Here is a 27,660-nt window from a genome sequence, read left to right on the forward strand (position 1 = left end):
AATACAATTATGGTATTATTGAATATGATGGGTTTCGGTCAATTACTTAGAGTGCAGTTCTACATATGAATTTATCATCTGAGCATATAACTTCACATCTGCTGGGAGACTGTAATCCGCCAAATTGTCATGTCTGTGTTTTGTTTTCAGTTGCTCAAAATTGGAAATGTTAAATATTATCAGTGACAGAGCAATTAAAAAGTGACAATTATTTATTTTGTGAAGAAATGCAGAAGGCCCTTTGTCAGCTGAACTATACATTTGTGTACATTTGCATCATAAATTTTCTCACATGCATTACGTATTTCTGTTGAGATTTTGTCCCAAAGGACTTTCAGAACTTATTCTTCTACTTTACATCTATCTTTTCATTTATCTTAACCCTAATACCAAAGGAAAACTGTCAATCAAAACAAAATTCATGAGTTTGCATTGATGTCTTTTTCGTCATATATTCTTTATTTTTGAAAAGATGAGACATTTTGTTCCTCTCGATTTCCATCTCGTTCCGTCCATCTTCCCCTTGCAACATTGTAAAACTTGGATCTAACTTCCGTCAAAAAATCTGGAGTGTCTACATCTGAATCGCTCTCCTCATCAACATGTACCGAATCTCCAACATTTCCATACTTTAAATTATCTCTGTAAACCTGAAGTTTATCTCTGGCCTGTAAGAAGAAACCTGCTTTTGCTGTTGATTTTGAAAACTCTGGCAAACCACTACACAAATATTTATAATTCACAACCAACCAAGAAACAACTATAGCTGTTAGATTGACTTTTTTTAAGGGTGACTCTTTTCCTGTAACATGGAATGGAATAGGAGAGCTTTCTAGAAGAACATCATGAACCGAGTCATAGAAATCTACCACAAGATCATTGGTTGTTACACTAATACAAGGAAACAGAGAATGTTTGCTCTCTGGGTGGCTCTGATTTTGGAGAAACGAGAAAACCACAGTTTGTGCAATATTTTGAGAATTCCTTGAAAGGCTGATATCAGCCGACATTTTCCCAGGACTGGAGTCATCTTCTATTGTGTTGATGGCAACTTCTTGGTTGATAATCACATCCATGTTCCCATGCCATACTTTTTCGTTTCCTAAAAATAAAAATTTTGTCGTAAATGAAAGAGCTTTAGTTCAACAAGAGGCCCAATGGGCCTGTATCGCTCACCTGGCTCTAGAGCAAATTTGCAGTTGATTGAGGTCATTTCTACAGATACTATGCTGATAACAACTTTATTCAAATATCAGAGTAAGCTAAGTTTATTCATGTCAATATATTTTTTAGTCCCTCATTCCAGCATACCATTGGCCTAAGATCGGGTCTTGGCTCTTTGCTCTAAGCATGCTACAGACAGGCCCAATATCAAGTCCCTGGGCCTCTTGGTTATTGAGAAGAAGTCGTTTAAAGATTTTAACCTAATTGACCCATGTGACCTTGAATGAAGGTCAAGGTCATCTATTTGAACAAACTTGGTAGCCCTTCACCCAAGCATGCTACAGGCCCAATATCAATTCCCTGGGCCTCTTGGTTATTGAGAAGAAGTCGTTTGAATATTAAAACCTATTTGACAAATGTGACCTTGAATGAAGGTCAAGGTCATTTATTTTAACAAACTTGGTAGCCTTTCACCCCAGCATGCTTCAGGCCCAATATCAAGTCCCTGTGCCTCTTGGTTATTGAGAAGAAGTCTTTTGAAGATTATAGCCTATTTGACCCATGTGACCTTGAATGAAGGTCCAGGTCATTTATTTTAACAAACTTTGTAGCCCTTCACCCCAGCATGCTACAGGCTAAATATCAAGTCCCTGGACCTCTTGGTTATTGAGAAGAAGTCATTTGAAGATTATAACCTTTTTGACCCATGTGACCTTGAATGAAAGTCAAGGTCATTTATTTTAACAAACTTGGTAGCCTTTCACCCCAGCATGCTACAGGCCCAATATCAAGTCCCTGGGCCTCTTGGTTATTGAGAAGAAGTCGTTTGAAGATTATAGTCTATTTGACCCATGTGACCTTGAATGATAGTCAAGGTCATTTATTTTAACAAACTTGGTAGCCCTTCACCCCAGCATGATACAGGCCAAATATCAAGTCCCTGTGCCTCTTGGTTATTGAGAAGAAGTCTTTTGAAGATTATAGCCTATTTGACCCCTGTGACCTTGAATGAAGGTCAAGGTCATTTATTTGAACAAACTTTGTAGCCCTTAACCCCAGCATGCTACAGGCCTAATATCAGGTCCCTGGGTCTTCTGGTTATTGAGAAGAAGTTGTTTGAAGATTATAGTGTATTTGACCCCTGTGACCTTGAATGAAGGTCAAAGTAATTTATTTTAACAAACTTGGTAGCCCTTCACTTTAGCATGCTACAGGCCCAATATCAAGTCCCTGGGCCTCTTGGTTATTCAGAAGAAGTCGTTTGAAGATTATAACCTATTTGACAAATGTGACCTTGAATGAAGGTCAAGGTCATTTATTTGAACAAACTTTGTAGCCCTTCACCCCAGCATGCTACAGGCCCAATATCAGGTCCCTGGGTCTTCTGGTTATTGAGAAGAAGTTGTTTGAAGATTATAGTGTATTTGACCCCTGTGACCTTGAATGAAGGTCAAAGTAATTTATTTTAACAAACTTGGTAGCCCTTCACTTTAGCATGCTACAGGCCCAATATCAAGTCCCTGGGCCTCTTGGTTATTCAGAAGAAGTCGTTTGAAGATTATAACCTATTTGACAAATGTGACCTTGAATGAAGGTCAAGGTCATTTATTTTAACAAACTTGGTAGCCCTTCATCCTAGCATGCTACAGTCTCAATATCAAGTCCCTGGGCCTCTTGGTTATTGAGAAGAAGTCGTTTGAAGATTATAGTCTATTTGACCCGTGTGACCTTGAATGAAAGTCAAGGTCATTTATTTTAAGTAAACTTGGTAGCCCTTCACCCCAGCATGCTACAGGCCCAATATCAGGTCCCTGGGGCTTTTGGTTATTGAGAAGAAGTCGTTTGAAGATTATAGCGTATTTGACCCCTGTGACCTTGAATGACGGTCAAAGTAATTTATTTTAACAAACTTGGTAGCCCTTCACCCAAGCATGCTACAGGCCCAATATCAGGTCCCTGGGTCTTCTGGTTATTGAGAAGAAGTTGTTTGAAGATTATAGTGTATTTGACCCCTGTGACCTTGAATGAAGGTCAAAGTAATTTATTTTAACAAACTTGGTAGCCCTTCACCCAAGCATACTACAGGCCCAATATGAAGTTCCTGGGCCTCTTGGTTATTGAGAAGAAGTTGTTTAAATGAAAAAGTTGACGCCGGACGGACGGCCGGACAGACGGCCGGACGGCCGGACGGCCGGACAGACGGACGGACGACGGACGCCGCACCATGGCATAAGCTCACTTGCCCTTCGGGCAGGTGAGCTAATAAAACTATGATGTTATGAACATATCTCAAAACATCCCTTTAGCAGGTTACACCTATACCATAATGTTGAAATTTAAAATGGCTGTTCACAGTCAACTCAAATAACAAATTTTCTCAAAATTTAGAATACACAGTTAAGGCCTACACTTAGACATAATAAACATTAATGTTATTTTTCTAGAGAATTCTTCAGAACTTTTTTTAACAAGAGTACCGCAGAGTAGAACACCATACACTTGTCTGCCAAACTGAAATATTACAGGTTCTTGCATCAAATGTATCAAATAGGGAAATGTTACAAGTAAAATTATTCTATAAATTGCTGGATAAGAAATCATAAAAACACTTTTTTTCACTCATTTGGGATGAGGCATTTTTCAGAAATAAATCAGTGAATTGAGAATTTTTTTCCAGAAATTATGCTCTAATTTAATTATTGAGAATGGGTCCCTGTTAATACTGTGTAGCAGGCCGGGTTTTAATTGTAAATACTGTAAATAGTTGTATGGTCGCCTTCTAGCTTTCGGCTAGGGGGAATTTCCCTTTAGCTCAGTCGGTAGAGCGGTCAGTAAGCCGAGGGTTGCTGGTTCGATCCCGGCTGGCTGCACACTACTACTCCTTGAACTTTTACATTGGTGCCGCAGACCACTCCAAGTGAAAGCAAGAGGCTTCCTTGGAGATAGAACCTGGGTTGGTGTGTTCGGGGACGAACACGTTTGAAGGAGTGAGTAGTGTAGCAGGCCGGGTTTTAATTGTAAATACTGTACATAGTTGTATGGTCGCCTTCTAGCTTTCGGCTAGGGGGAATTTCCCTTTAGCTCAGTCGGTAGAGCGGCGGACCAGTAAGCCGAGGGTCGCGGGTTCAATCCCGACTGGCTGCACACTACTACTCCTTGAACTTTTACAATTGTAATGAACAAAGGGCAGTAACTCTTATTTTTTCTCCCAAAATGTGCTGTGGGAAGGTGAGTTAAAAATGATGAAAACTGTAACCCTGAAAAATACTAGCCACAATATACTGCTTGACTAGACAAAACTTTCACTTGATTGGTTGAGCAGGTGAATAGTAAGCCAGAAGTCATGGATTTGATACCTAGCAAATAGATTGAAATAAATTTATTGTGTTCTCTAGAAATATTGTAAAATAAATAATGAAAATTTGGGAAAGGAAATCAAATGCAGTTCTTTTAACATGTAGGCAGCTATTAAGTTGTTATTGAGTTATACTTCATCTAAACCTGAACATTACCTATACTTGTATCTCCGTAACTACATGGAACACCACAGCCTGGTCTGCAAGGACATGTTGTTGGTCCAGTGCTGTTTTTATCAATAACAAATCTTGATGTAGTTGATAGCTGTCCAAACAGGTGATTAGCTAACACAATGGGAAGGTCCTTCTCATTAAGTTCTTCAAGGTTTTGGAGAGGAGCTTGTATTTCTGAAAGCAAAAATTAAACAAAACATACTTATTATAGCTATTGACCCTGTATTTAGATGGTTCTATCAATTTAATTTTGTATTAAAAATATGATATTTAACAATATTATAATTCAGACATCCAAATGACAACAAAATGTAAACTTTAACACAACTTTACATATTTTTTGTGATTTGATATCAATTAACCACCACTCCACAATACCACTTGGGTTCAGTGACAAAGGGAGGCTACTGTATTCATCACGTTTGACAAATATCCCTCCAGTACTTTTCAAGAAATATTGATAACAAACTTCAATTCTCAATCAAAAAATGTTTTTTTGAGTAATTAAAAGGGGTCCCAATGTTGGAGGAAACCCTAAGTATCCAGAGAAAAACTGAGAATTCATAAATCCGAGGTCAAGCATATTTTAGATGGGCCACATTGCTATAAATTGCTCCGTCAATGTAAACAATATTCTTTTCTGCATCTAGCTAGCTGTTTTACAGGGCTCAGTAGTGAATTACGAAACTTAAATATAAGTAAATGCTGATGTTAAGATGGGTGATTTGCTACCCTGGTGAATACAAGCTGCAATATACCATTCTTCAGCTAGTAATCCAGGAGGCCCAGCTTTGTTTGATTCCTAGTAGAGTTGGTGATTTAAACCACTGGTGGATTTAAAGGGTGGGGGGGGGGGGGGGGGGGGCATGTATGAATCTATCGTGAAATACACTAGAATGCAGGATTCTGCATTTGCCTGCTAAATTTTTTTCTGGAGGAGTACCCCCCATAATTTGGAATGCCCCCCCCCCCTAACTGACACTGACATTCCTGTATCTGACATTGTAAACTACTTCATTAAACTTTGCCGACTGTCAAAAGTATCTCGCCTTGTAAAACCTGTAACATTGTTGGAGTAAGGTTTGACCCCTAGTGGAGACAGTAAACAGCACTCTGTTATAGATATATAACCTTTTAGCTTGTATCTGTACTTTCAGAATCAGACAAACCATGTGTGTATTTTAGGGCGCCGCGGTACTGTTTTACTGTTACAAATATAATGTACCTGTGTTAACAAGATAGCGAAGCAACTTTCCCAGTACAAGTCTTTCTGGATAACTTTCTGGTACTTTTCGCTTTTCGACATATCGTAATAATACTTCAAGGCCTTTCGTGAAAACACTGCCAATGACTTGCTTTGTCCCCTTAATTGGTTTAACACTGTAATATGCTTCGAGGAAAGAAACTCCGCCATTTCTGTCAGCGCCGTTACAGTTAGTGAATTCGAGTGATCTCAGGATGGGCTCGTTGTAGTCGCCAGGACAACACATATAATGTTCGCAAATATTCGCTAATCGTTTGATCAATTTGTTTGGGAATTCTATAAAAATACTGTCAGTATCATCATCATATCGCATCTTTCTCCTGCAGTTCCCTTCCAGATCTGCAACTGCACCGCGTTTGAATCCTGATGCCATGTTTTCTTCTTTTGGAACTCTCCAGTAATGAAGGAAGTTTTCTCGATAATGCTAAATATAGATGTGCTTTCGGTTTCTATATCACAGGAGACGTTTGTGAGGCGTCTGCTTCTGGTTAGTTTTGATAAAAAATATTAGCTCTTACGCTTACGTTCAACGTTGATATAGTAGGAGTACAGTAAGGGATACTATTTGTTCTATTTTATTAATGTATTATATATAAGCATGCATGTTATACTAATAATTTACGCAATTAAACATTTAAAATATTTTAATGTGACTTGTACACACGATAATGAATATTTACATATTGTATGTTTTCGAGAAAAATCATCTTATATAAAATCATATAAAAGAAAAAAAGAAAATCATTTTCCGATAAAAAAAAGAGTGAAAGAAAAATCATTGTACAAAAAAGTTGTAACCTATTGGCACGCCAAATTATTACCAGGGCAATTTTCGTTTTTGCGGTCCAAACGGTTGGGCCAGTTGCCAGTTATGAAATAAAGACGGACCTGGTGATTTTATATTGTTTTCAGACGAGCCTTGACAAAGACTTCCAAGAATTAAAATTTCCAGGTACGTCAAGATTTATGTTCGAAATATTACATTTAATAACTGGCGAAACGGCTTGTCAGCATAAAAGAACAGTACCATTAATGGTGGATTTATCATCATCCAAAATTTTAACTCCGTATATTGAATTCAATTTTGATATACATTTGTTAACTTGTGCCCAATCCATTGTTAGAAGTTTAACGATAAATATGTTTAAACCAAATACAAATGGTGTGGCTGACAGTCCACAGGTGCTGCGGGGCGGGACCAAACGGGGGCAATTTAGCGATATTGCCATAAACGACTTCTTCCCTACAACTATGCCATGGATATTACTTATTCGATTTGAATAGTGGACCCTCATCTATCGCATGACATGAGAGACATGGCCCGATACGTTGAATAATGATCGTTTTTGATAACCCGTCTTATACTGTAGGATTGAAAGGATATGGTGCCAATTTGGTCTGAGACATCCTTGAAGTGAAGGCAAACCGATTTTGTATAAACGTTGAAGTTGAGCCCAATTCTTCGATACAAATGTCAGCATTTTGTCAAAAATTGAACTAGGGGGGCCTGAGTGGGTAAAGAGAAATCCTGTTTTTTTTTTTTTTATAAAGTGTGGGTCTAGTCTAATCTACTATGGTGTTATAATGTGTCATGGCTCACCATGTGCCTTGCTTTTGACATGTAATTTGCTGAGCTGTGTGATAAATTTGGTAAAACGTGAAAAATGCATGTTTCTGGAAAACCTATGTGGTCACTGATCTTGCACAGAACAATCATTCCATTATATTTACCATTGTATGGCACTGCCACTATATAACCCTACCAATTCAGTTGCGAGTTCACCAGCTTATGAACTGCCAACAGGAAGTGATCTCTGCTACTGGTAAGCGCGGGAAATTTGAATTTGAAAATTAAAAAAAAAAAAATCGCATGACAAATTAAAAATCGCAGATGGTAAATATAAGAATTGAACGGCTTTCAGTTGGCATTCATAGTCAATATGAATGCCAACTGAAAGTCGTTCAATGCTTAAATGTTCACATGTATATTCAAGATGATAAAGGGGCATTTATTGGACCAGATGTGACTCTCTAAATGAGGACTCATTTATTCTGTTTTGACCTCGAAATGCTGATGGCAGCTTTGAAAAATATCACACAAATATAACACATAAAGAGGCATTTGAATGATCAAATATACTCTTACTAGCAGTATTAAGAATTCTGATCAAAGCAAGGAAACTGTTTCTATGCCAAATAGAAATTTATGTTACCAGTCCGTAACGTAAAAAATGACGTCACCGTTTGAATATGATTTTCTTCTTTATATATATCACTATATAGATGTAAAAGTGTGTATTTATAAGATTAATGTAAATGGTTTATAAACATATATAGTTAACGTAAGCGTATTGCTGTATTGGTTTGTACATGTATATCCAGATATTGAATATCACGGGTTTAGTTTTACTACAGTTTGTAATTAGGAACATACATCTATCTTTATCTTAAAACATTGTAGTACTCGTTTACGGTTTAATATAACAGTAGAGAGAGGGGGGACTATTGGTGTATGAATGCGTTCCTGAAAACCTCCACTGATGGGGTACACACTATTCCATCATCATGGTTCCAGTCTATCACTGTGCGTACAAAGAATCAATTCTGGTATTGATCACAGTTGTGTGTTGGTATTGTAAGTGTATCTATGACATTTTTCTTTTATGTTCAAAATGATATATTTTTTGAAATATTTGGCTTTGATACTTCTTTTTGGCCGTTGCCTTATTAAGTATTCGTCTGGGGTATGGATGGTAACATTGTCTAAACTATTTTGTACATGAAGGTCACACTTTTTTTCACATGCCTAGTCTGAAGTTTCATGTCCTCTAGCATCTGTGTGACGCACCCTTCCTCATGGGTCCTATATAGATCTGACTGCCAGTCGCTGGACTCTTTAAAAGAGAAATCCTTTTTTTCTTTTTTCTAAACGTGAAAAAATGCATGTTTCTGGAGAACCTGTGTTGTAACAGATCTTGCATAGAACAATCATTCCATTATGCCCACATGTATATTCAAGATGTTGTAGAGGCACTTTGTCTGACCGGATATGACTCTATAATTGATTTATTCTGTTTTGACCTCGAAATGCTAATTATAAACCATGAAGAGGCATTTGAATAGATACTAGCAATATTAAGGAATCTGATCAAAGCAAGGAAACTGCTTTTATGACAAAAAATCAATCGATTAGTTTGAGGTAAAAATGTAGATTTCTGAGTAAAGCCGCGAATTCCACAGTTGAGTTATTTGCCTTCTTGCTGTGCTCAGAAGTCACATGGTATTGGAACATTTTCTCATATGTGAAATATCCTTATATATATATGTGCTATATATTCGTGTAATATTGTTCATAGTCGTCCATTTCAAGTTCTAAAGATAGCTAATGTAATCTGTACGCCTTTATAGAGACATACATACATGTATAAAGATAGCTAATGTAATCTGTACGCCTTTATAGAGACATACATACATGTATAAAGATAGCTAATGTAATCTGTACGCCTTTATAGAGACATACATACATGTATAAAGATAGCTAATGTAATCTGTACGCCTTTATAGAGACATACATACATGTATAAAGATAGCTAATGTAATCTGTACGCCTTTATAGAGACATACATACATGTATAAAGATAGCTAATGTAATCTGTACGCCTTTATAGAGACATACATACATGTATAAAGATAGCTAATGTAATCTGTACGCCTTTATAGAGACATACATACATGTATAAAGATAGCTAATGTAATCTGTACGCCTTTATAGAGACATACATACATGTATAAAGATAGCTAATGTAATCTGTACGCCTTTATAGAGACATACATACATGTATAAAGATAGCTAATGTAATCTGTACGCCTTTATAGAGACATACATACATGTATAAAGATAGCTAATGTAATCTGTACGCCTTTATAGAGACATACATACATGTATAAAGATAGCTAATGTAATCTGTACGCCTTTATAGAGACATACATACATGTATAAAGATAGCTAATGTAATCTGTACGCCTTTATAGAGACATACATACATGTATAAAGATAGCTAATGTAATCTGTACGCCTTTATAGAGACATACATACATGTATAAAGATAGCTAATGTAATCTGTACGCCTTTATAGAGACATACATACATGTATAAAGATAGCTAATGTAATCTGTACGCCTTTATAGAGACATACATACATGTATAAAGATAGCTAATGTAATCTGTACGCCTTTATAGAGACATACATACATGTATAAAGATAGCTAATGTAATCTGTACGCCTTTATAGAGACATACATACATGTATAAAGATAGCTAATGTAATCTGTACGCCTTTATAGAGACATACATACATGTATAAAGATAGCTAATGTAATCTGTACGCCTTTATAGAGACATACATGAAGCTGGTCAAACAAACCCCCTGTTGCATCCTATAGGCAATTCTAAACATAACGGCATGTTTTGGGAGGTTTTGTTTGGGTTTTTTCCAAAGTATGTGATCCATATAAGCTGAAGTTTCTCATGAAACATGCATATTTCGCACATTTTGCCAGAATTGTTAAACAGTTAAGAATTGAAATTACATGACAACAAAAGCAAGGTTCGCGATTATCCATGAGCATATAACAACTAATGTAAGTAATTTCTGTGAAATTTGACCGATATCAGGCTTTTTGGATGACCCTTAAAAGTGTTTGCTATAATGTTTTGTACTGAGTGACAGATCAAAACTGGGAACAGTATTTGTGATATAACTTACATTCGGAAACGAGTGCTTAGACATAGTCACTGAAATGTCAACGTGGCCATTTCAGACCCTCTGGGCCTTTTGTTTAAATCATATTTATTGTAGAAATATGTATGTTTTCAATCTAATGACAGATGTGTAAAATTTATATTGGAAGAAGGTAGATAAGATGGTCTTATTTAATCTTGATTGTAACAAGCATATTCATTGGCTTAAATTTGTAACGTCACTTTTGATTGACTCAAACAGCGGCATAATAATTTCTAAGAGAAAAGAGTTCGTCAAATAAAGGCAAGAGAAGTATATTTCCACAGGGATTGTGTATAGTAAATTAAACAATAATGATTGTTATATTTTTATGCCATGGAGTAATAACACCAAAATCGGAGTGTCCTTTCATCATGAGTCGTACCTACCTCTTCGCGGTTTACTTGGAGTACATTCCATTTTTTTGTTATACTGCCATAACATAAAACATATATTCAAGTTAATCCCAAATAATTTAATCTTATTTATATCAAGCATTTTCATTGGCCTTTTTTCAGTCCATAACGTAAAAAAACGACGTCGCTGTTTATAACGTCGCTTTTGATTGGCGGATGGAGCAGCGTAATGATTTGTAAGAAAAATAGTGCATCAATGAAGTGATTTTTTTGCATGGTGTATATTTACTCATAATGATTGGCTTGAACATATTTTTATGTTATGGAGTTATAACACAAAAAACAGAGTTTTTATTGTGTGTTTTTACTCCATAACATAAATATATATACATTCATGTTAATCCTTAAATAACTTGTGCATAATCCTTTGCTGTAAGATAGACAATACAAATGTTTAAAACAAATCATTGTGTGTATGCCAGTATATCTCATGTTCCGCGGCATTGTTTTACAGATCACACGCTATTTAAATGGCTAGACCTTGTTCATTGTCTGTCACTAACGTAGATACCTCACGGGTACAACTCCAGTGACGGAACTTTATTATGTCCCGTTTAACCACGCCAAAATATACGAGTTTACCTTTTGCAGTGTTATTTCGTTTTGAAAAATCTGTGAATTGTCAAAGTCTACCAAGTGATTATAAAAGATTCTAACAAGGTATGTATATCATAAAAAGGTTATTTCGTTCTGACATAAGACATCATATCGATATTCTAGATATTGCCAAAGTACCGAGATACTACAAACATAATTTTGTATTGTACTTGAGATCGAACCTCCGCCATTTTGAATTTTATCTCTACTGAACTCATTTGTGTAACATAACGTTTGTTTAAAGAGAAAATATTCTGTTAAATATTTTTATTGATTTGCCAATAGTCACGCAATATTTCTAGCTCTTTTCTATCTGATCTTTGAATTGACACAAACTGTTGATTATAACCGCCATTTATCTTTTATTTGGATGTGGTTTAATTCATGTTGTACTGATAGGTTCCAAAGTTTATGTGAAATACGACGAGGGACGATTACCTTGCTAGATTTTTATTACCACTGTCGTCAATAAAGGAGAAGACGCCTCCCATTCAGGAACGCATTGTCTTTTTTAAGGTTCTATATATAAATCTATATTGTTGTTTGTATTTTGCAAATACACATAGCCTGTAACACATTTTGATTGGACCTAGTCTGCAAGAGGAATATATCTAGCTCCATGATATGATTTTAAAAGAGATGGATAATATGTTATCTATGCAAAATAACAGCTGTGCCTCTTCCTATTCTGATTTAGGGGACAAAACTCCAAAGTAGATCTAATGACCCACTGTGACATGTATGACCAACTCTTGTTTTTCACTATTTGTACCTTTTCGAGAAATTTAAACATCGTTGTACATTCTGTCATGACAAAAGCCATGAGTTCAATAATAAGTCATTTCTAGAGTGGAACTCTTGTACTTTTGAAGACGATGATCAATGCTCTCACTCATTAAGTGGACCCAGACTCTGGTAAAACAAGAAATGATCGGGAATGCGGTAAACACATACTGATCAAGCAAATATCAATAGTTGTTTGTCTTAGTCAAGTAAATTTTACCTTTTAAAACTTGTGATGTATTTAAATTTTAATGTTTTAATGACTATGTGACCCTTAATTTGATTCTTATTATTGCTGACATTTTGATGCTCTCACTATTCAATATCATTCTTTTTTTTTCTTTTTTTCTTTTTGTAGCAAATGTAATTTATATCGGTCAAACACTTCGAGGCTAGCCGAGTATTCGAGTTAATATTATTTAGTGTATTTTATATGTAATTTTTACTGTCGAAACTGAATTTTCACTCCGAGTTTAGTGGAGTGTTCGGGTTATAACGAGGGTTTGACTTACTCTATTGGTAAATGACATTTGGTGTATACTTGCCAGTTTATCAAGATTACGATGAAGGGGATAGGCGAATTGTCCGTAGGGACTGGCCCAACCACTCTCTCACTTCTCCCATCACCGCTGCTCAATTTACATTTTTTTTTGTTTAAAAAAATGTTTTTTTTATGTTTTGATAGGTAATGATGTAAATGTTTCATAAGGCAAATGTGGCCGGCTAGCTTGGCATAATTTGCATATTTGTATGTTGTATTATAAAAATGAATGTTTGATGTATAATAACACTTAAATATGATATTTCTAACTACGAAAGTATTATGTGTATGATTGAATGTGAATATCGGTAGTTCTTGGAGGAGAAACAAGAGAATATGTAAATAAACTCGATTTACAAAGATTACTTAAGGATTACATTGGTTACATTTTTATGTTATGGAGATATGACAAAACAAAAACAAAAAGAACCCGGATGTAATAAAAAAAAAAAAAACGAGAAGTACACTTAGTATTTCTTTTTTTTTTATTATCGCCAACATCCGTAACATAAAATGATATTCAAGCAAATCATCATAATTCATCTTACCATACATAATATCTGTGAAAATATCTGACAAATGATAACGCCACTGTATCAGGACAGCCAATCAAAAGCGTCACAATTTGTGACTTCCATTTTTTACCTTATGGGCTCATAGCAGAATTTTTAAGCCAATGAAAATGTTTGCTATAATCAAGATTAAATCACTTTGTAATATTGTATGCAATAATATAGATATTTGTGTTCTCTTGAGTTACACTTTCAAATAGAACAAAAGGACTGTTTGCATATTCATTTTTTGATCTTCTAGGTGAAAGACAGTTATACCATGTAAAGAAGATCTAGAATTATATTCCAAGTGGTAGCCATGGCAACCTGTCTAAGTTTTTCCGGTGGAATATCGCGTGTAATCCTGGTCATTGTCAACACATCTGGACTGGTAGGTGTGATAATAATGTATTTAATAAGAAAATGGTGGCACTCATCTCGTGGTGTGTTGGTATATCATAAAGCCGACAGAGTACCGACTATAGTCACAGAGACGAAACCTACTAATAGGCGGAGTCATGTAGGCGGTAAACTAGGAACTTACTATTGCCGACAGAACACTGACTATAGTCACAGAAGAGACGAAACCTACTAATAGGCGGAGTCATGTAGGCGGAGTCATGTAGGCGGTAAACTAGGAACTTACTATTGCCGACAGAACACTGACTATGGTCACAAAGACGAAACCTACTAACAGGCTGAGTCATGTAGGCGATAAACCAGCAACTTACTATTGATGACAGAACACTGACTATATGAAGTCAGTAGAGGGTGTCACGCAGGCTTTAAATAAATAGATGAATAAATGAATAAATAGACAAATAGGTAAGTAAATAAATAACTTTGTAGCGCATGATTCATGTCCATTACAGGATCTGATTGTAATCATATACCTAGTAACTTTGTAATGCAAGATTTATGTCCATTTCAGGTTCTGGCGTTGTTTTTGATCGCGTTGGCGAGTGACCTCCGCGTTAGTCCCGACGACAGTACAATTGGTAATGACTATGAGAGAACAGAGAAGGCCCTTCTGGTATCGATTGTGTCCGGGTACACCCCCTCCATTGATACCTCCCCAATCAGTTCATGGCACATCAGGGACGCCGATATCTTTAACACGTTTTTCCTGTCGATGTGGCTCGGAGGGGGCATCCTCCTTATCATTTCCGTTGTAGGACTCATCATGGGGGCAAAGAAAAGTAGTGGCGGCTTACTGGTGGTAAGTTTCATTTCCGACAATCTCACTTTACCAACTTCAAAACGGAATTTCAGCACTGATTACAATTTAAAAAATAATCGCTTTTAACGTGCGTGTACAGTGCTTATGCTAACATCCAAAATATCAGTAAAACCTTTCGTTCTTTGTTACAATAAATGTTGAGAATTTTCATCATTTTTACAGCACGGCGGCTTCCTTGCCATCCTTCTGATAGTAGAGATAGCCTATTACAGCATGCTCACGGACAGTTCGGTAGGAATCATCGTTCATATCACTTTTTTTTCTAAATTCAATCGAGTTATTGGCTACATCGTAACACGTGTAAACCAATCCTTTTACTTCAAATTCTGATTAATCAAATAATTTCATGTCGTTTTTATTTGCTGATTGGTCAGATATTCTTATGTTATTGATCGTTGATTGGCTAGATATTTTTATGTTATTATTCGCTGATTGGCCACAAAGTTTATTTGGTAAGGTAATAATAGCTGATGAAAATAATGAAACTAATATTTATTCTGCTTACAGGTTGGTGAAAGTTTGAACAAGAAGATACCATTAAAAACCTCTATCCAGGGGTCGATGTACAGCAGTTTCCAAGGTTACGGTGGTGTATATGAGACAGACGTCAACAGTATCGGCTGGTCGTTTATAATGCTGAAGGTATCTCTTTCTAGCCCAACAGTTGTTTTTGAGAATTGTCGACTCTGTTTTGAATGTTTGTTCGGGTCTCAACCTGATCAACCACTGACTAACTCCGATCTGCCGGACCCTTGACTAACACATGAACTGACTCACCTCTAACTAACTTCCAAACTTACTAATCTTCGACAAACTCCTGACCAACTGCTGGCTAAACTCTGATTAAATCATGACGTGACAAACATATGTCGTACTTCCGACCTGACTTCTTTCTCACGACTAGAAACATCTCAGACTAACTTTCAACCTTACTATCTCACGACTAGAAACATCTCAGACAAACTTCCGACTTGACTAACCTCCAAAACACTCAAGACCAGACAAAGTTCTTATTTACTTCCGACCTAACCAACTCTCGACTAGACTAACCTCCAATTCCTGATCAAACTTACTCCCGACCTCACTAACTTTCGAACTGACTAACCTCTTTCTAACTCTGACTAACTCCTGACCTGACCAACATATCACTAACTCTTAACTCTGATATCTCCTATATTCGTGTTGAATCTCATAGCCCTGGTGTCTCTTCAGGTCGTGTTGCACCTCTAAACATTGATATCTCCTCAGGTCGTGTAACATCTCTTAACCCTGACATCCCCTCAGATCGTGTGGCTTTTCTTAACACTGATATCTTCTCAGATCATCTGACATCTCTTAACCTTTACATCTCCTCAGATCATGTGGCATCTCTTAACACTGACGTCTTCTCAGATCGTGTGGCATCTCTTAACATTGACACTTTCATAGATCGTGTGACATCTCTTAACCTTTACATCTCCTTGGGTCGTGTGGCATCTCTTAGCAATGACATCTCCTCGGGTCGTGTGGCATCTCTTAACAATGACATCTCCTCGGGTCGTGTGGCATCTCTTAACCTTTACATCTCCTCGGGTCGTGTGGCATCTCTTAACAATGACATCTCCTCGGGTAGTGTGGCATCTCTTAACAATGACATCTTCTCAGATCGTGTGGCATCTCTTAACAATGACATCTCCTCGGGTCGTGTGGCATCTCTTAACACTGATATATTCTCAGATCACGTGGCATCTCTTAACAATGACATCTCCTCGGGTCGTGTGGCATCTCTTAACACTGATATATTCTCAGATCACGTGGCATCTCTTAACACTGATATATTCTCAGATCGTGTGGCATCTCTTAACAATGACATCTCCTCAGATCATGTGACATCTTTTAACACTGACATCTCCTCAGATCGTGTGGCATCTCTTAACCCTGACATCTCCTCAGATCGTATGACATCTCTCTAACAAAGTCACTATTGCCGCTGTCGTCTAGAAGGTAACTGTCACGTTTTCTGCTGTCGTCTGGTCGAAGTGGATACAAATGATATAAACATTTTATCTGGTAACGTTAACCACCACTCTCATCCGAACAGAAGAGTTGAATGCAGTGAATTGAAATTAGTGTTCCGATTGGCTAATAATGAAAATGATATTTCCCTCTTTGACAGATACCACTGGACATATATGCATATTTTTTTCAAATAACAGTTTTCTTATTAGCATTTTAGAATTAGGTATTTCATTGACGAGAAGTTTAATGACTCTCATTTTTGTTTCAGTACGACTGTTGTGGGGTGTATGGATGGACGCAGTATAAAACACTCACTGAAAACATCAACAAACCTATAAGGGTCGCGGGAAACATTATATGCTGTGATCAGGATCAGCTGAAGCTACATCTCAACGATTCTTGCTGGCCGAATAATGTTCAGTCCTCAGAGAAATCGGTATACCACAATTATCATTTCGTTAGAATGATAAGTTTAAACATATTTTATTTGAAAATATTCAAAAGGAATTGGACAACTCGTATAACTCATTAACGCCCTTTTCCATCAACATGTATACAATGGTATTTACAAATGGCAACGTTTGTAATAAAGTATAAAGATATATATATATTTCCCCTGAAAAGCGGCAGAATGTAGCCACGAAAGTACTAGGGAGACAGCAGATCTGTGTTTGGCTTTTTATTTTATTATTATTTAACGTCACATGGACAATTCAACTTTATTCTATATATATATATATATAATATAAGAAAACAAACATTGATATATAAGGTGAAAATACACAACTCCGTATGATTTACCAGTACTCACAATTTACATCAAAATTATTGAAATATTTTAAAGAAATAGGTTTAACGAACATGACTAGTTATAAAAGTTAATATCGTAGACAAAATACACTGTAACAATGTTTGTATTAATCTATGAAGTACTTTGATCAAAATGGTAACCGTGTGTGTGATCAGTTGTGTCTTTACCTTCAGTGACACCTGGTCCCGTAAGCATAAAACAGTTCCTATGTTACAGCATGGATTCTGTTCTCATCCCAACTTTCTTGTCTGTCAATCAAAGCATATCAAATGATCACATGTACCCAAAGAAAACAATACTCGGCTTTAAGTGTCCCAACACCATTGACAAAATAGGATTTCATTATGGATTTATAAACTGATCAAGGGATTATTCTTCAGTATAATTTCCATTGAATATGAGAATGGGTTCTTGAATATGAGATTGACTTCTTGAATATGAGAATGACTTCTTAAACAGGCGAATCACTTCTTGAATAGGAGAATGACTTCTTGAATAGGAGAATGACTTCTTGAACAGGAGAATGACTTATTGAATAGGAGAATGACTTCTTGAATATGAGAATGACTTCTTGAATATGAGAATGACTTCTCGAATATGAAAATGACTTCTTGAATATGAGAATGACTTCTTGAATATGATAATGAGTTCATGAATATAAGCATTCGTCTTTGTCACGTCTTACTTATTCAGGGGACAAATATATAAATCTGTTCGCATTTCCCCCCTCATATTGGATCATAATATCGTATTAAGAATATACATGAAAGTGATTCCAAAATATAACAGATGAAAATGACTGTTAAATAGCGACACAGAATGGTGATATATTGACTCACTAACCATTGTTTTATTAACATATGCACGTGGTGCTTACTGTCATGTTGTGATAACGCCATATATATCTATCGAATTATGACGTCACACAACAAGACAATTTAATCCATCTTTATCTGGATAAGCCCGCAGATGATTCCTGTTACATGTTGGTATATCCGATTCCATCGACTGTATAGATTTTAATTTTTACTTGGCTTATACACTTGTGGGATTATATATATATATAAATATTCATTGAACATTTTTTTTTTTTTGCGCTATATCAAATTACCGAAAAAATCGCAAAAATAAATCTTCCGATAACATTATCAACTATACAGTCTACCGACATGAATGATAAATCAAAAAACTAAATATGATAAAATAAGAGCATGATACGAAAACAACTGTAATGAGACAATTTGAAATATAAAAGGAGAATAAGATTTAATAACATAATTGCTTTCAATAGCCAGATGCCTTACGCGTTATTTAATGTATTAAATAACTTAATAATAATTTGACATTCATTAATTGCGCTTATTCTATTTATAGAATTGCTATGATGCCATAGTCGATGCCATTCTCTCCTCGAGCTACGGGAAACTTTTACCGGTGGTGTATATAGTTCAGGTAAGATGCAATGACTTTAATTTGTGAACCATGTATTTTCGAATTTTATGAAAATTGCTTTTTTTTGCGTATGTTAACAATTTTTGAATCACTCTATTTACCAAGTACATTTTGTTAAAATAATACATTATCCTTTTTAAAATCTCATCACACACATGATTGGTATAATGCTAGATGCACACAGTGCAAAAATATACAAGCATTTTCCGGCAATATAGCTTTAAGGCCACAATGTTGTAATTTGGATGTCGTCAGACAATCATGGACGTTAAAGAGAAAAAACATATCAATGCAGCCAGGTCTTAATGTCACATGTAACACAAAAAAGTAGTGAAAGTCTGACGAAAATTGCTGACTGGAACAGCTGGAAAGGAAGCCATTGGAAATACCCGATTGTGATTCACACATTAGCCTTCTGATGTGATTGGAAAACAAATATGTAAGGAATTCATTTATTTTATTCGCCGGAATAAAGATCTACCTTTAATGGCGTGTAACCAAAACACAGCTGTTGTAAATTATGAATCGTAAAAATGAATCTAAAAACAAAACATATCAGGCTTTTTGTTCTTATGAGATAAATGATTCCTTGTCATTATTACCACTGGCTGCAGAAAATGTAATGTTGTTTTAAAAAATAGGTGCCTAGAACAAAAAAGAAGCTTACTCATCACGTCCGAGGTCATGTGGCTTGTGTCACATTTTGATATGCAGTCTTTTGAAATATTTTAAACATTTCTATATTGATTGCAATGCGACACAACAGATGTGTCAATATTCCTCAGGCGAGCAGACAGCACTACTAAACTCAAATTCTCTTTACACTGACTTTTGATCTTTTTATCAGATCGTCTTTTGTAAAGAAATGAATTAGTTTTTTAGTAACAGCACTGACTTTGGGGAAAGTATGGGAATGTTTTACAATATATACTATTATTCTGTCAATATGTTTTGTGAGGCAACTAATGTCTGTTATCTTTCAGTTTGTGTTGATTATGTGTGCTGTCCTGATCATCCTTGACAACAAGTATACAGTGACAACAGTGGAACCGGAACCGGAAGACTACCCTACAAAAACGCCGAGACCATTATCGGAAAAAAGATTTCCAGAATGAATTCTTTAAAGTGCACATAAGTGGAATATACAAGCTCAATGATTTCCGTCTTGATGCTTATTTTAAACGTCCATGTGATCGAACAGATACAACGTACTTATGTTGAAAGTTAAAGCAGAGAGTATGTTGTTTACAATATCTTACGTCTTGAATTTTCAAGACTGAATATCATCTTTATAGTTCGATAAAAAAAAATCGAAGTAAAATTTTGTATTGCAATTTGAAATATAAGTTACGCAGTGTTGGGTCGAGAATGGTTTCTAGGGTTACGGACAGCCTTTCTCTCACCCTTATGCCGTAGGGATAATTTTCATTTATTTACCACCATTTTCCATCTGTACAGCTCCACCTATTTTCATGTTTCTACATGGTAATCTTAGATTAGAAAACTTTCGCATCATTCATCAATCGTTTTATTATTTAGTTTGCTGGTAAATAGAGATGTATCCTCCCTTTTCCATCTAAGATCTACTGCTACATGTCTATGGTCGAACCCCGCTATCTCGATGTCATTTGGGTCGAGATAACCCTAATGCTTGAGATAACCAAGACTATTTTCATATATAATTCTTACTGTATGAATGGAATTTCGTTTTTTCGAACTCTGATAATTCGAAGACCCTGTTTAACTCGCAGTTTCTACATGATCCCAGCACACTGAGGTTCGACTGTAAATCAAATTATTATAATTTGCTTGTTAATATGTGGTGTAAACCGTAACAACCAGAGTTTAAATCATGAACATGGAATTACAAAATTTGTCATTATCTTTATTGTTATTGTTTTCTGTTATGTTTGATTGAAACTCAATTTGTGTAATAAAATAGTAAACATTCTGTATCCATGTTGTTTTTTTGCTGCATAACCATTCTATATCGCGTGTCTTTAACAATTTTATTCTATCAACTATAGGTCATATGATGAGTATCTAAGCAACGAATACAAATAACCCCTTGTATAAGTATTTATTATTCTAGTACATGTATCAGCAGATTACTTATTTCACTTGTCAACATGGATTCACCATGTTCTGAGTTTTGCTTCTGTAGAAACATATCTTGCATTGCTGAGCCAAGGTTTCCTACCAGATTACAATCAGTCTACACCGAAGAAATTTCACGACTACAAAAGTCCTCGTTACTTGAACATCACGTTTCTCAAGTTTCAATCTAAACGGAAATTATGTTTATAACGTGTTATTGTAGACCGCCATACATTTCCTAAATTGGAGAATCATATCGACGATATTTGATATCCAAAATAATTATACCACTAAAATGATTTTATATAGATCAAGGGCTAATTAAGTTAATTAAAGACTGTGAGCTGTGTGTCTCCTATCTTAATTTTTTTAGAGATGTTTTTGTGTTTGTCTCGGTTTTCTGTGTATCGGGTTTTAAGTAGTATGAAGACAAATATAGTAGACGTGCCATCTAGTCTTTTCGCCCATCTGTAAAATACACTTCATTCATAAAAATCTATGCATTCATTTTAACTTGTTGGTACTTTAAACGTGTAAGAAAACTCTTTTTCACAACGTTTTTTTTTTTTTAAGTTTATCAATTTGACAATGGCAAATTCTTGAAGCAACCTTCGTTAATTTCAAGGGAGGGTCAAGAGAGGGACCTATTCTCCAATGTATAGAAAAAGGCAAGCAAATAGTCTTTTACACATGTACCGTAAAATTACACCTTAAAAAAGCAATTTTGTTCTGTGAAAAACAATGTCTTCAATACAACGAAATCTCATAAAACAAACCTGTAAAGTATTAAGCAGCTTATGAAGGGCAGTGTTATGTGCTAAAATGTTTGTCCGAAAATGTAGGTTCACAGACTGCAAAGCAACAAAATAATATTTACTTTTCTGCTTAATGTGTTAAGATACAAACATTATCAATACTAAAGGGTTTGCATTCACTTTCTCCCTGAAATCTGTCATGACAAATTCGAAGACATACAACTACATATGAAGCAATCTGATAATGCCAGGAAAAAACCTGACCAATCGCTAAGCTGATGTATTTATCCAAGTTCAAAACCAATCAGTTCAACGGTATGTCGACCTCGAGATTCGGTTGATGTGCAACAAATGAACAAACCAGTTTTTTATTCGCACGGTGACGGTGACTGCGGCCCCACTTTGCCATATGACAGGGGTGCAGAGAGCGACATGGAACGTATTACTGAGGATATGGTGAAAAGAATGCACAAAAACACAAGAAGAAGAAGAAAAGCCAAAATTCCTAAAAACTAAGTTTGTTTGTTTGTTTTTGTTTAACGTCCTATCAACAGCCAGGTTTTGGAGGTGGAGGAAAGCCGGAGTACCCGGAGAAAAACCACCGGCCTACGGTCAGTACCTGGCAACTGACCCACGTAGGTTTCGAACTCGCAACCCAGAGGTGGAGGGCTAGTGTTAAAGTGTCGGGACACCTTAACCACTCGGCCACCGCGGCCCCTTCTACTAAGTACTACTAAAAACTAAGTAACATTAAGGATACTTTAGACGCAAAACACAATATGTTTTCTTTTTTAATTATACTTCTTCTTTGATAAAATGTCATCAACTGAAAACGGATAAAAAGGGTAAAAAGAAACAACCAAAAATGCAAAGGTTTTCTTAATGGTGGTATTTTTGGCGTTTTTTACCAAATGTTTCAGTCAAAGGGATGTAATTTTCGCGAACACTATCAAACTCATTATATATTGCTAACTACCGAAAAGGCGAATCACTTGAACAGCCTTTCCAGTGTAGGGAAGTCCAACTGTGTATTTAATTTGGCACGAGATTGTACTCTGTATTCTGAAGCAATACACAACACGACTGTATTGTCGTCTAAATATCAACTATTGTCATTGAAATCATTTGTTAAATGCCTCATTATATTTTAGTATCTACAGTCCAGGATCTTAAACAGACGGACTGTCATTGTTTCGAGTGAGAAATCATTGGAGCGTTTGATATCTATTCGATGTTGTCTGTTATTGCGCACATGATTGTGTATTAAAATACGCTTAGTTGAGGGAAGACGCCGCCATCTTCGTTTTGAACGCCATTGAATATTATTTGGAGTTTACATCAACATGGAATAATCATATTACTTTGGATCTACATATATAAGAGTGAGTATATATTTATATATTTTAGTTTTTTAAGTATACAGTTTATCATATGTTTATCACGCGGTTTTACATTTCACAAAACTCAATTTTCAAAATTGATTTTAAGCAAAGTCGGTCATATTAGTTAAACCTACCATTTGTCAATGCTAGCATTCTGACAGTCTGTTTTGGGTGGTAAAGATTATGGTTTATCCTCGGTAACAGTCCACAGTTCTCTGATGATGGTCCCAGATGGCGATACGGTGTCAGTTGAGGGATTGTAAATGACTATTATTTTTAATGAAGATGGTAAAAAGTAAAGCTTGTACATGAGATGAAGTAGGTGTGTGACCGGAGAGCGATTATCGTTTATCTATTTCTATCTGGTTTACATACAATTCCTTCTCTTACACTAATACTATAATGAATATTAAAGGTGTAAAATGTCTTAACACTACCGCAAACAAATATAACTATAGTCTACAATGTGATTAAATGATACCGTATTTAACATTCAACTATATTTTTACAATAATTATTCATTTCGTTATCTCGAATTCGTTACTGCTTTACTCGAAGTGAAAATTCAAGAAGATACTCGGTTAACTCGAATACTAGGATATCTTGAAGTTCAATTAATGTCCCAATTGACTTCTAAATAATGACATTCGACTTTATTTCTTAATGATTTGGATTTCTACCTATTTTTATTTACATAGCTCTATTATCGAAATTAAATCAGCTAACAAAAGGAAATCTAAATATCTCATACAGCCAGACGTTTTAGAGATACTCTGTTGGGTAGACGATACATCTCAAACTAATATAGATATCTGAAACGGATACAGAGATACATAAAACATAGAATTCCCCATAACCGGGGATTTGAATTTGAAATTCGTATCAAGCAGTTTCGTCTTAAGAAAGTTTTACTATATTCTTATGTATAAATAAATGTCAATAATTTTTTAAAGATTTTTTTTACGGGTGAGTTTAAAATGATTTTGAGTCTTAGTTTTAAGAGATATAGTTAGTTCTTAAAATTTGTGCGAGTCCAATAAGAAAAGCACGAGACGTGACATAAAAAATCAAGTAAAATATCTGAGCCCCAGGAATCGATGATTATTGTTAGATGGCTATAGTAATTGGGACTTTAGATTGTGATGGGATAGGTCTCGATGGGGTAGGTCTCGACGGGGTAGGTCTCGATGGGGTAGGTCTCGGTTAGGATCTGGTAAGAAGGATCAGCATGTGGACTCAAGTGCATGCTTTATGATATTAAAGATTAAAATGAAGATTAAGATGAAAAATATTAAAAATGAGGCTGGAAGACAGCATCAATTTCATTCTTATAGTAAATAGGGATTTCAACCACCCAGGCAAATTTTAAGTGAGTTGTAATGTTTTGTCTGCTTTAGGTTTGTATCCCGAACCTTTCCATAACAGACCTACCAATTTTTGTTTTTGTTTTTATCTTTTTTTTTCAGTTTTCTGATACACGTCTCACCTAAAGCCGGACTGACAATGGGATGTGTGGGGTGTTTCGGGGGTCTGGGGAGGTGCTGTGTGTGTTTAATCAACCTTCTACTCATCGTAAGTATTCAAAACTATCTCTAATCTACAGAGTTATTGTTGACTTCTAAACACAGAGTACATCTTTGTATTTACGATATTTCCATACAAAAACATCGTCTGTTTTTAACTGATATAATTATATGACGAGTAAAATAAGAAACTTTCTTTTACCTCGAATATAACGTTAGAGGTGTTTATCGTTTGTTGATAACCGGTAGGTTATTGTTATCGGCTCTATAATAATGAGTTGATAGAAAACAATCGTCAGTATCTCTTTAATTACGATTAGGACAATGACAACACAATAATGTAAAGTATATTGTGTAATAATTTAATTTTGCTTGTAACAAGCATTTTCATTGGCTCAAAAATTATGTTATTATCTCATAACATAAATAATGACTGTAACGTCAGCGGAGTAATCGTTGTTCACGGGATTTTGTATTTATCGATGTGTTTTTAAATGTCTGGAGTAAAATAAACATGTTAAACTTAATGAAAATGTTTCTTATCGTTGTTAATTAAATTAATTCACCTACGATTTGTGTCCCTGAAACCTGGATATGTATTTTCCACGTCAATACTGTTGATCCAATAACTTAAACCTTGTTGAATAAAGGTACACAGACAAAATTGAATCATATTTAGCTAGATATTTGTTTTAAAAAAATTAACTGTATAAAACACAATTAGTCTTGATGTAATAAATTCCGTTAATTCAATTCGAGTGATACGAATAGATAGCATTCAACAGTCAGAGTAACAGAGTTCACGGTTGTGCATTGACGAAAAAGAAAATCAGTAATAGTTGAAAACTCTATGATTTCCAAAGTATGGCAATGATGGACAAAATATTACCTACTTCTTCGTTTTATCAATTTCTTCATCAGTTTCGCCCTATCACAAGGAGACAAACACGAACATACTGCATTCTCCCAAAACACACACATACATGTACACTACACGCACGCAAATACGTATATATACAACGAATATAGTGAAACTTGAAAATAGCAGAGGATATCAACAAAATAACGAAACCGTAAAACTCAAATTCAATTTATCGAGTGCAAAACATAAATACAAAATGTAGATTTGCATGGAGATCATTGAAAAAGTCCAAGGTGAATAAGACCAGGTGGTCTGGAAGAGTAAACGTCTTCTGCTTCATCTTCGATATCCGCCATACAAATCTAGGTCACGACGACACCCGCCATACAAATCTAGGTCACGACGACACCCGCAATACAAATCTAGGTCACGACGACACCCGCCATACAAATCTAGGTTCAAGTTCAAGTTCTTTATTACTTTAAGTCAGCTGACTTATCAGTTATAACATATATACAGAACAACATAATACAAAGACAACAACAGTTATACACGCGTACGCACACACTCGCACACACCGCCACACACACACACACACACCGCCACACACACCATCACATACAGTGGAGAGTAAACACTAAGTCGCAGTCATCAGCTCAGATCTCCTTTTGTTTGCTTGTAACAAATACTTGCCAAGATTTCTTATTTCCGACAAATTCTCACACGTAAGAAGTTGAATTAATTTATACATGCTTGGATGTCTTGCATAATATTTCTTAATCAATTTTATCCTTATGTCAATATAACAGGGGCATTTCAAAATGAAATGGAACTCATCTTCGACATCATTCAAGTCACATAATGTACATAATCTGTTTTGTCTTTCGATTCTGTTATATCTGCCACACTCGATATTTAGCTTATGTGCAGACAATCGAATTTTACATATTTGCTTTAAATAAATTATATTTACAGATTTTGATAAGTAATACTGGAGACCAAAGTTACACACATATTGGTACAATGCTCCTTTCGGAGAAGATTTAATTTTTTCAAAACATTCTTGTCTAAATATGTCACAAAGACGTTCTTTTATAATATAAAAAGTGTTATTACTTACACTGGAAGATTCCCACACATTTCCAAGACCAATTCTGTATAATTCTTGTTTTACACTCATTAACCATATGTCATTATTACAAAGCATATCGTCATAGCATGACCTAAGTATACAATTTTCTACATTTCTCAGTTTTATCCAATATTTGAATATTCGAAATTTTCTAATAATTTGTAAGGGATATCTTCCCAGTTCATAATACACCATAACATTACTAGTTTTATTATGTAATCCTAGTATTTGCTTGCAGAATCTCACATGCAGTTTTTCAATATCCGGAGCGGTATGGAAGCCCCAAACTTCTGCTCCATAATTTAAAACACTATTTACATAAGTATCAAATACTGCTAATTTTGTTTCAATATTAAAATAATTTTTCCTACAAACATTTAAAAGTGCAAACAATGCTTTTCTCCCCTGGTCAGCAACTTGCTTCTGAGTTTGTTTGAATTTCCCGTTAAAATTTAATAGCACACCCAGGTAATTAAATTGGTCGACAACATCCAATCTATTTCCTTCGTATGTCCATATTTCATTCCCTCTTAGTATCCCTCCATTTCTAAACACGACAATTTTAGTTTTCCCAGTATTTACCGTCAAATCCCATTTTTTTGTGTACTTGGCAAGAGAGTTTAACATTGTTTGCAAACCCTCTGGTGTTTCAGATATAATCACCATATCGTCAGCATACATAAGTAAAAACATGTTTATATCTTGTATTTCAATAGATGGGCAATTATCTACTATAAATTGCATTTCACAATCATTAACATATATAGCAAACAAAAGGGGT

General features: G+C 35.4%; 2 protein-coding genes across 2 annotated transcripts; one reads left to right on the plus strand and one right to left on the minus strand.

The window, feature by feature from the left end:
• Window positions 1-426: 426 nt before the first annotated feature.
• LOC117341276 lies at window positions 427-6,343 on the minus strand. Its single transcript, XM_033903134.1, has 3 exons — window positions 5,920-6,343; window positions 4,677-4,868; window positions 427-1,102 (listed from the first exon to the last, which is right to left on the minus strand). The coding sequence occupies exons 1-3, from the start codon at window positions 6,329-6,331 to the stop codon at window positions 459-461; spliced, it is 1,248 nt and encodes a 415-aa protein (XP_033759025.1). The 5' UTR covers window positions 6,332-6,343; the 3' UTR covers window positions 427-458.
• Window positions 6,344-13,889: 7,546 nt separating this feature from the next.
• LOC117341161 lies at window positions 13,890-21,072 on the plus strand. Its single transcript, XM_033903006.1, has 7 exons — window positions 13,890-14,018; window positions 14,559-14,846; window positions 15,030-15,098; window positions 15,375-15,509; window positions 17,134-17,301; window positions 19,051-19,128; window positions 20,112-21,072. The coding sequence occupies exons 1-7, from the start codon at window positions 13,947-13,949 to the stop codon at window positions 20,241-20,243; spliced, it is 942 nt and encodes a 313-aa protein (XP_033758897.1). The 5' UTR covers window positions 13,890-13,946; the 3' UTR covers window positions 20,244-21,072.
• Window positions 21,073-27,660: the final 6,588 nt, after the last annotated feature.

The sequence above is a fragment of the Pecten maximus genome, chromosome 13 (genome assembly GCF_902652985.1).
Source record: "Pecten maximus chromosome 13, xPecMax1.1, whole genome shotgun sequence".
NCBI classification, from domain to species: domain Eukaryota; kingdom Metazoa; phylum Mollusca; class Bivalvia; order Pectinida; family Pectinidae; genus Pecten; species Pecten maximus.

Excerpts from the sequence above, each read along its gene's own strand:
- LOC117341276 (XM_033903134.1), bottom strand. The coding sequence starts at position 6,331 with ATGGCATCAGGATTCAAACGCGGTGCAGTTGCAGATCTGGAAGGGAAC. Across the intron at positions 4,869-5,919 it reads TCGCTATCTTGTTAACACAG|AAATACAAGCTCCTCTCCAA; the intron begins GTACATTATATT and ends TTTTGCTTTCAG. Across the intron at positions 1,103-4,676 it reads TTACGGAGATACAAGTATAG|GAAACGAAAAAGTATGGCAT; the intron begins GTAATGTTCAGG and ends TTTTATTTTTAG.
- LOC117341161 (XM_033903006.1), top strand. The coding sequence starts at position 13,947 with ATGGCAACCTGTCTAAGTTTTTCCGGTGGAATATCGCGTGTAATCCTG. Across the intron at positions 14,847-15,029 it reads GTAGTGGCGGCTTACTGGTG|CACGGCGGCTTCCTTGCCAT; the intron begins GTAAGTTTCATT and ends TCATTTTTACAG. Across the intron at positions 15,510-17,133 it reads GGTCGTTTATAATGCTGAAG|TACGACTGTTGTGGGGTGTA; the intron begins GTATCTCTTTCT and ends TTTTTGTTTCAG.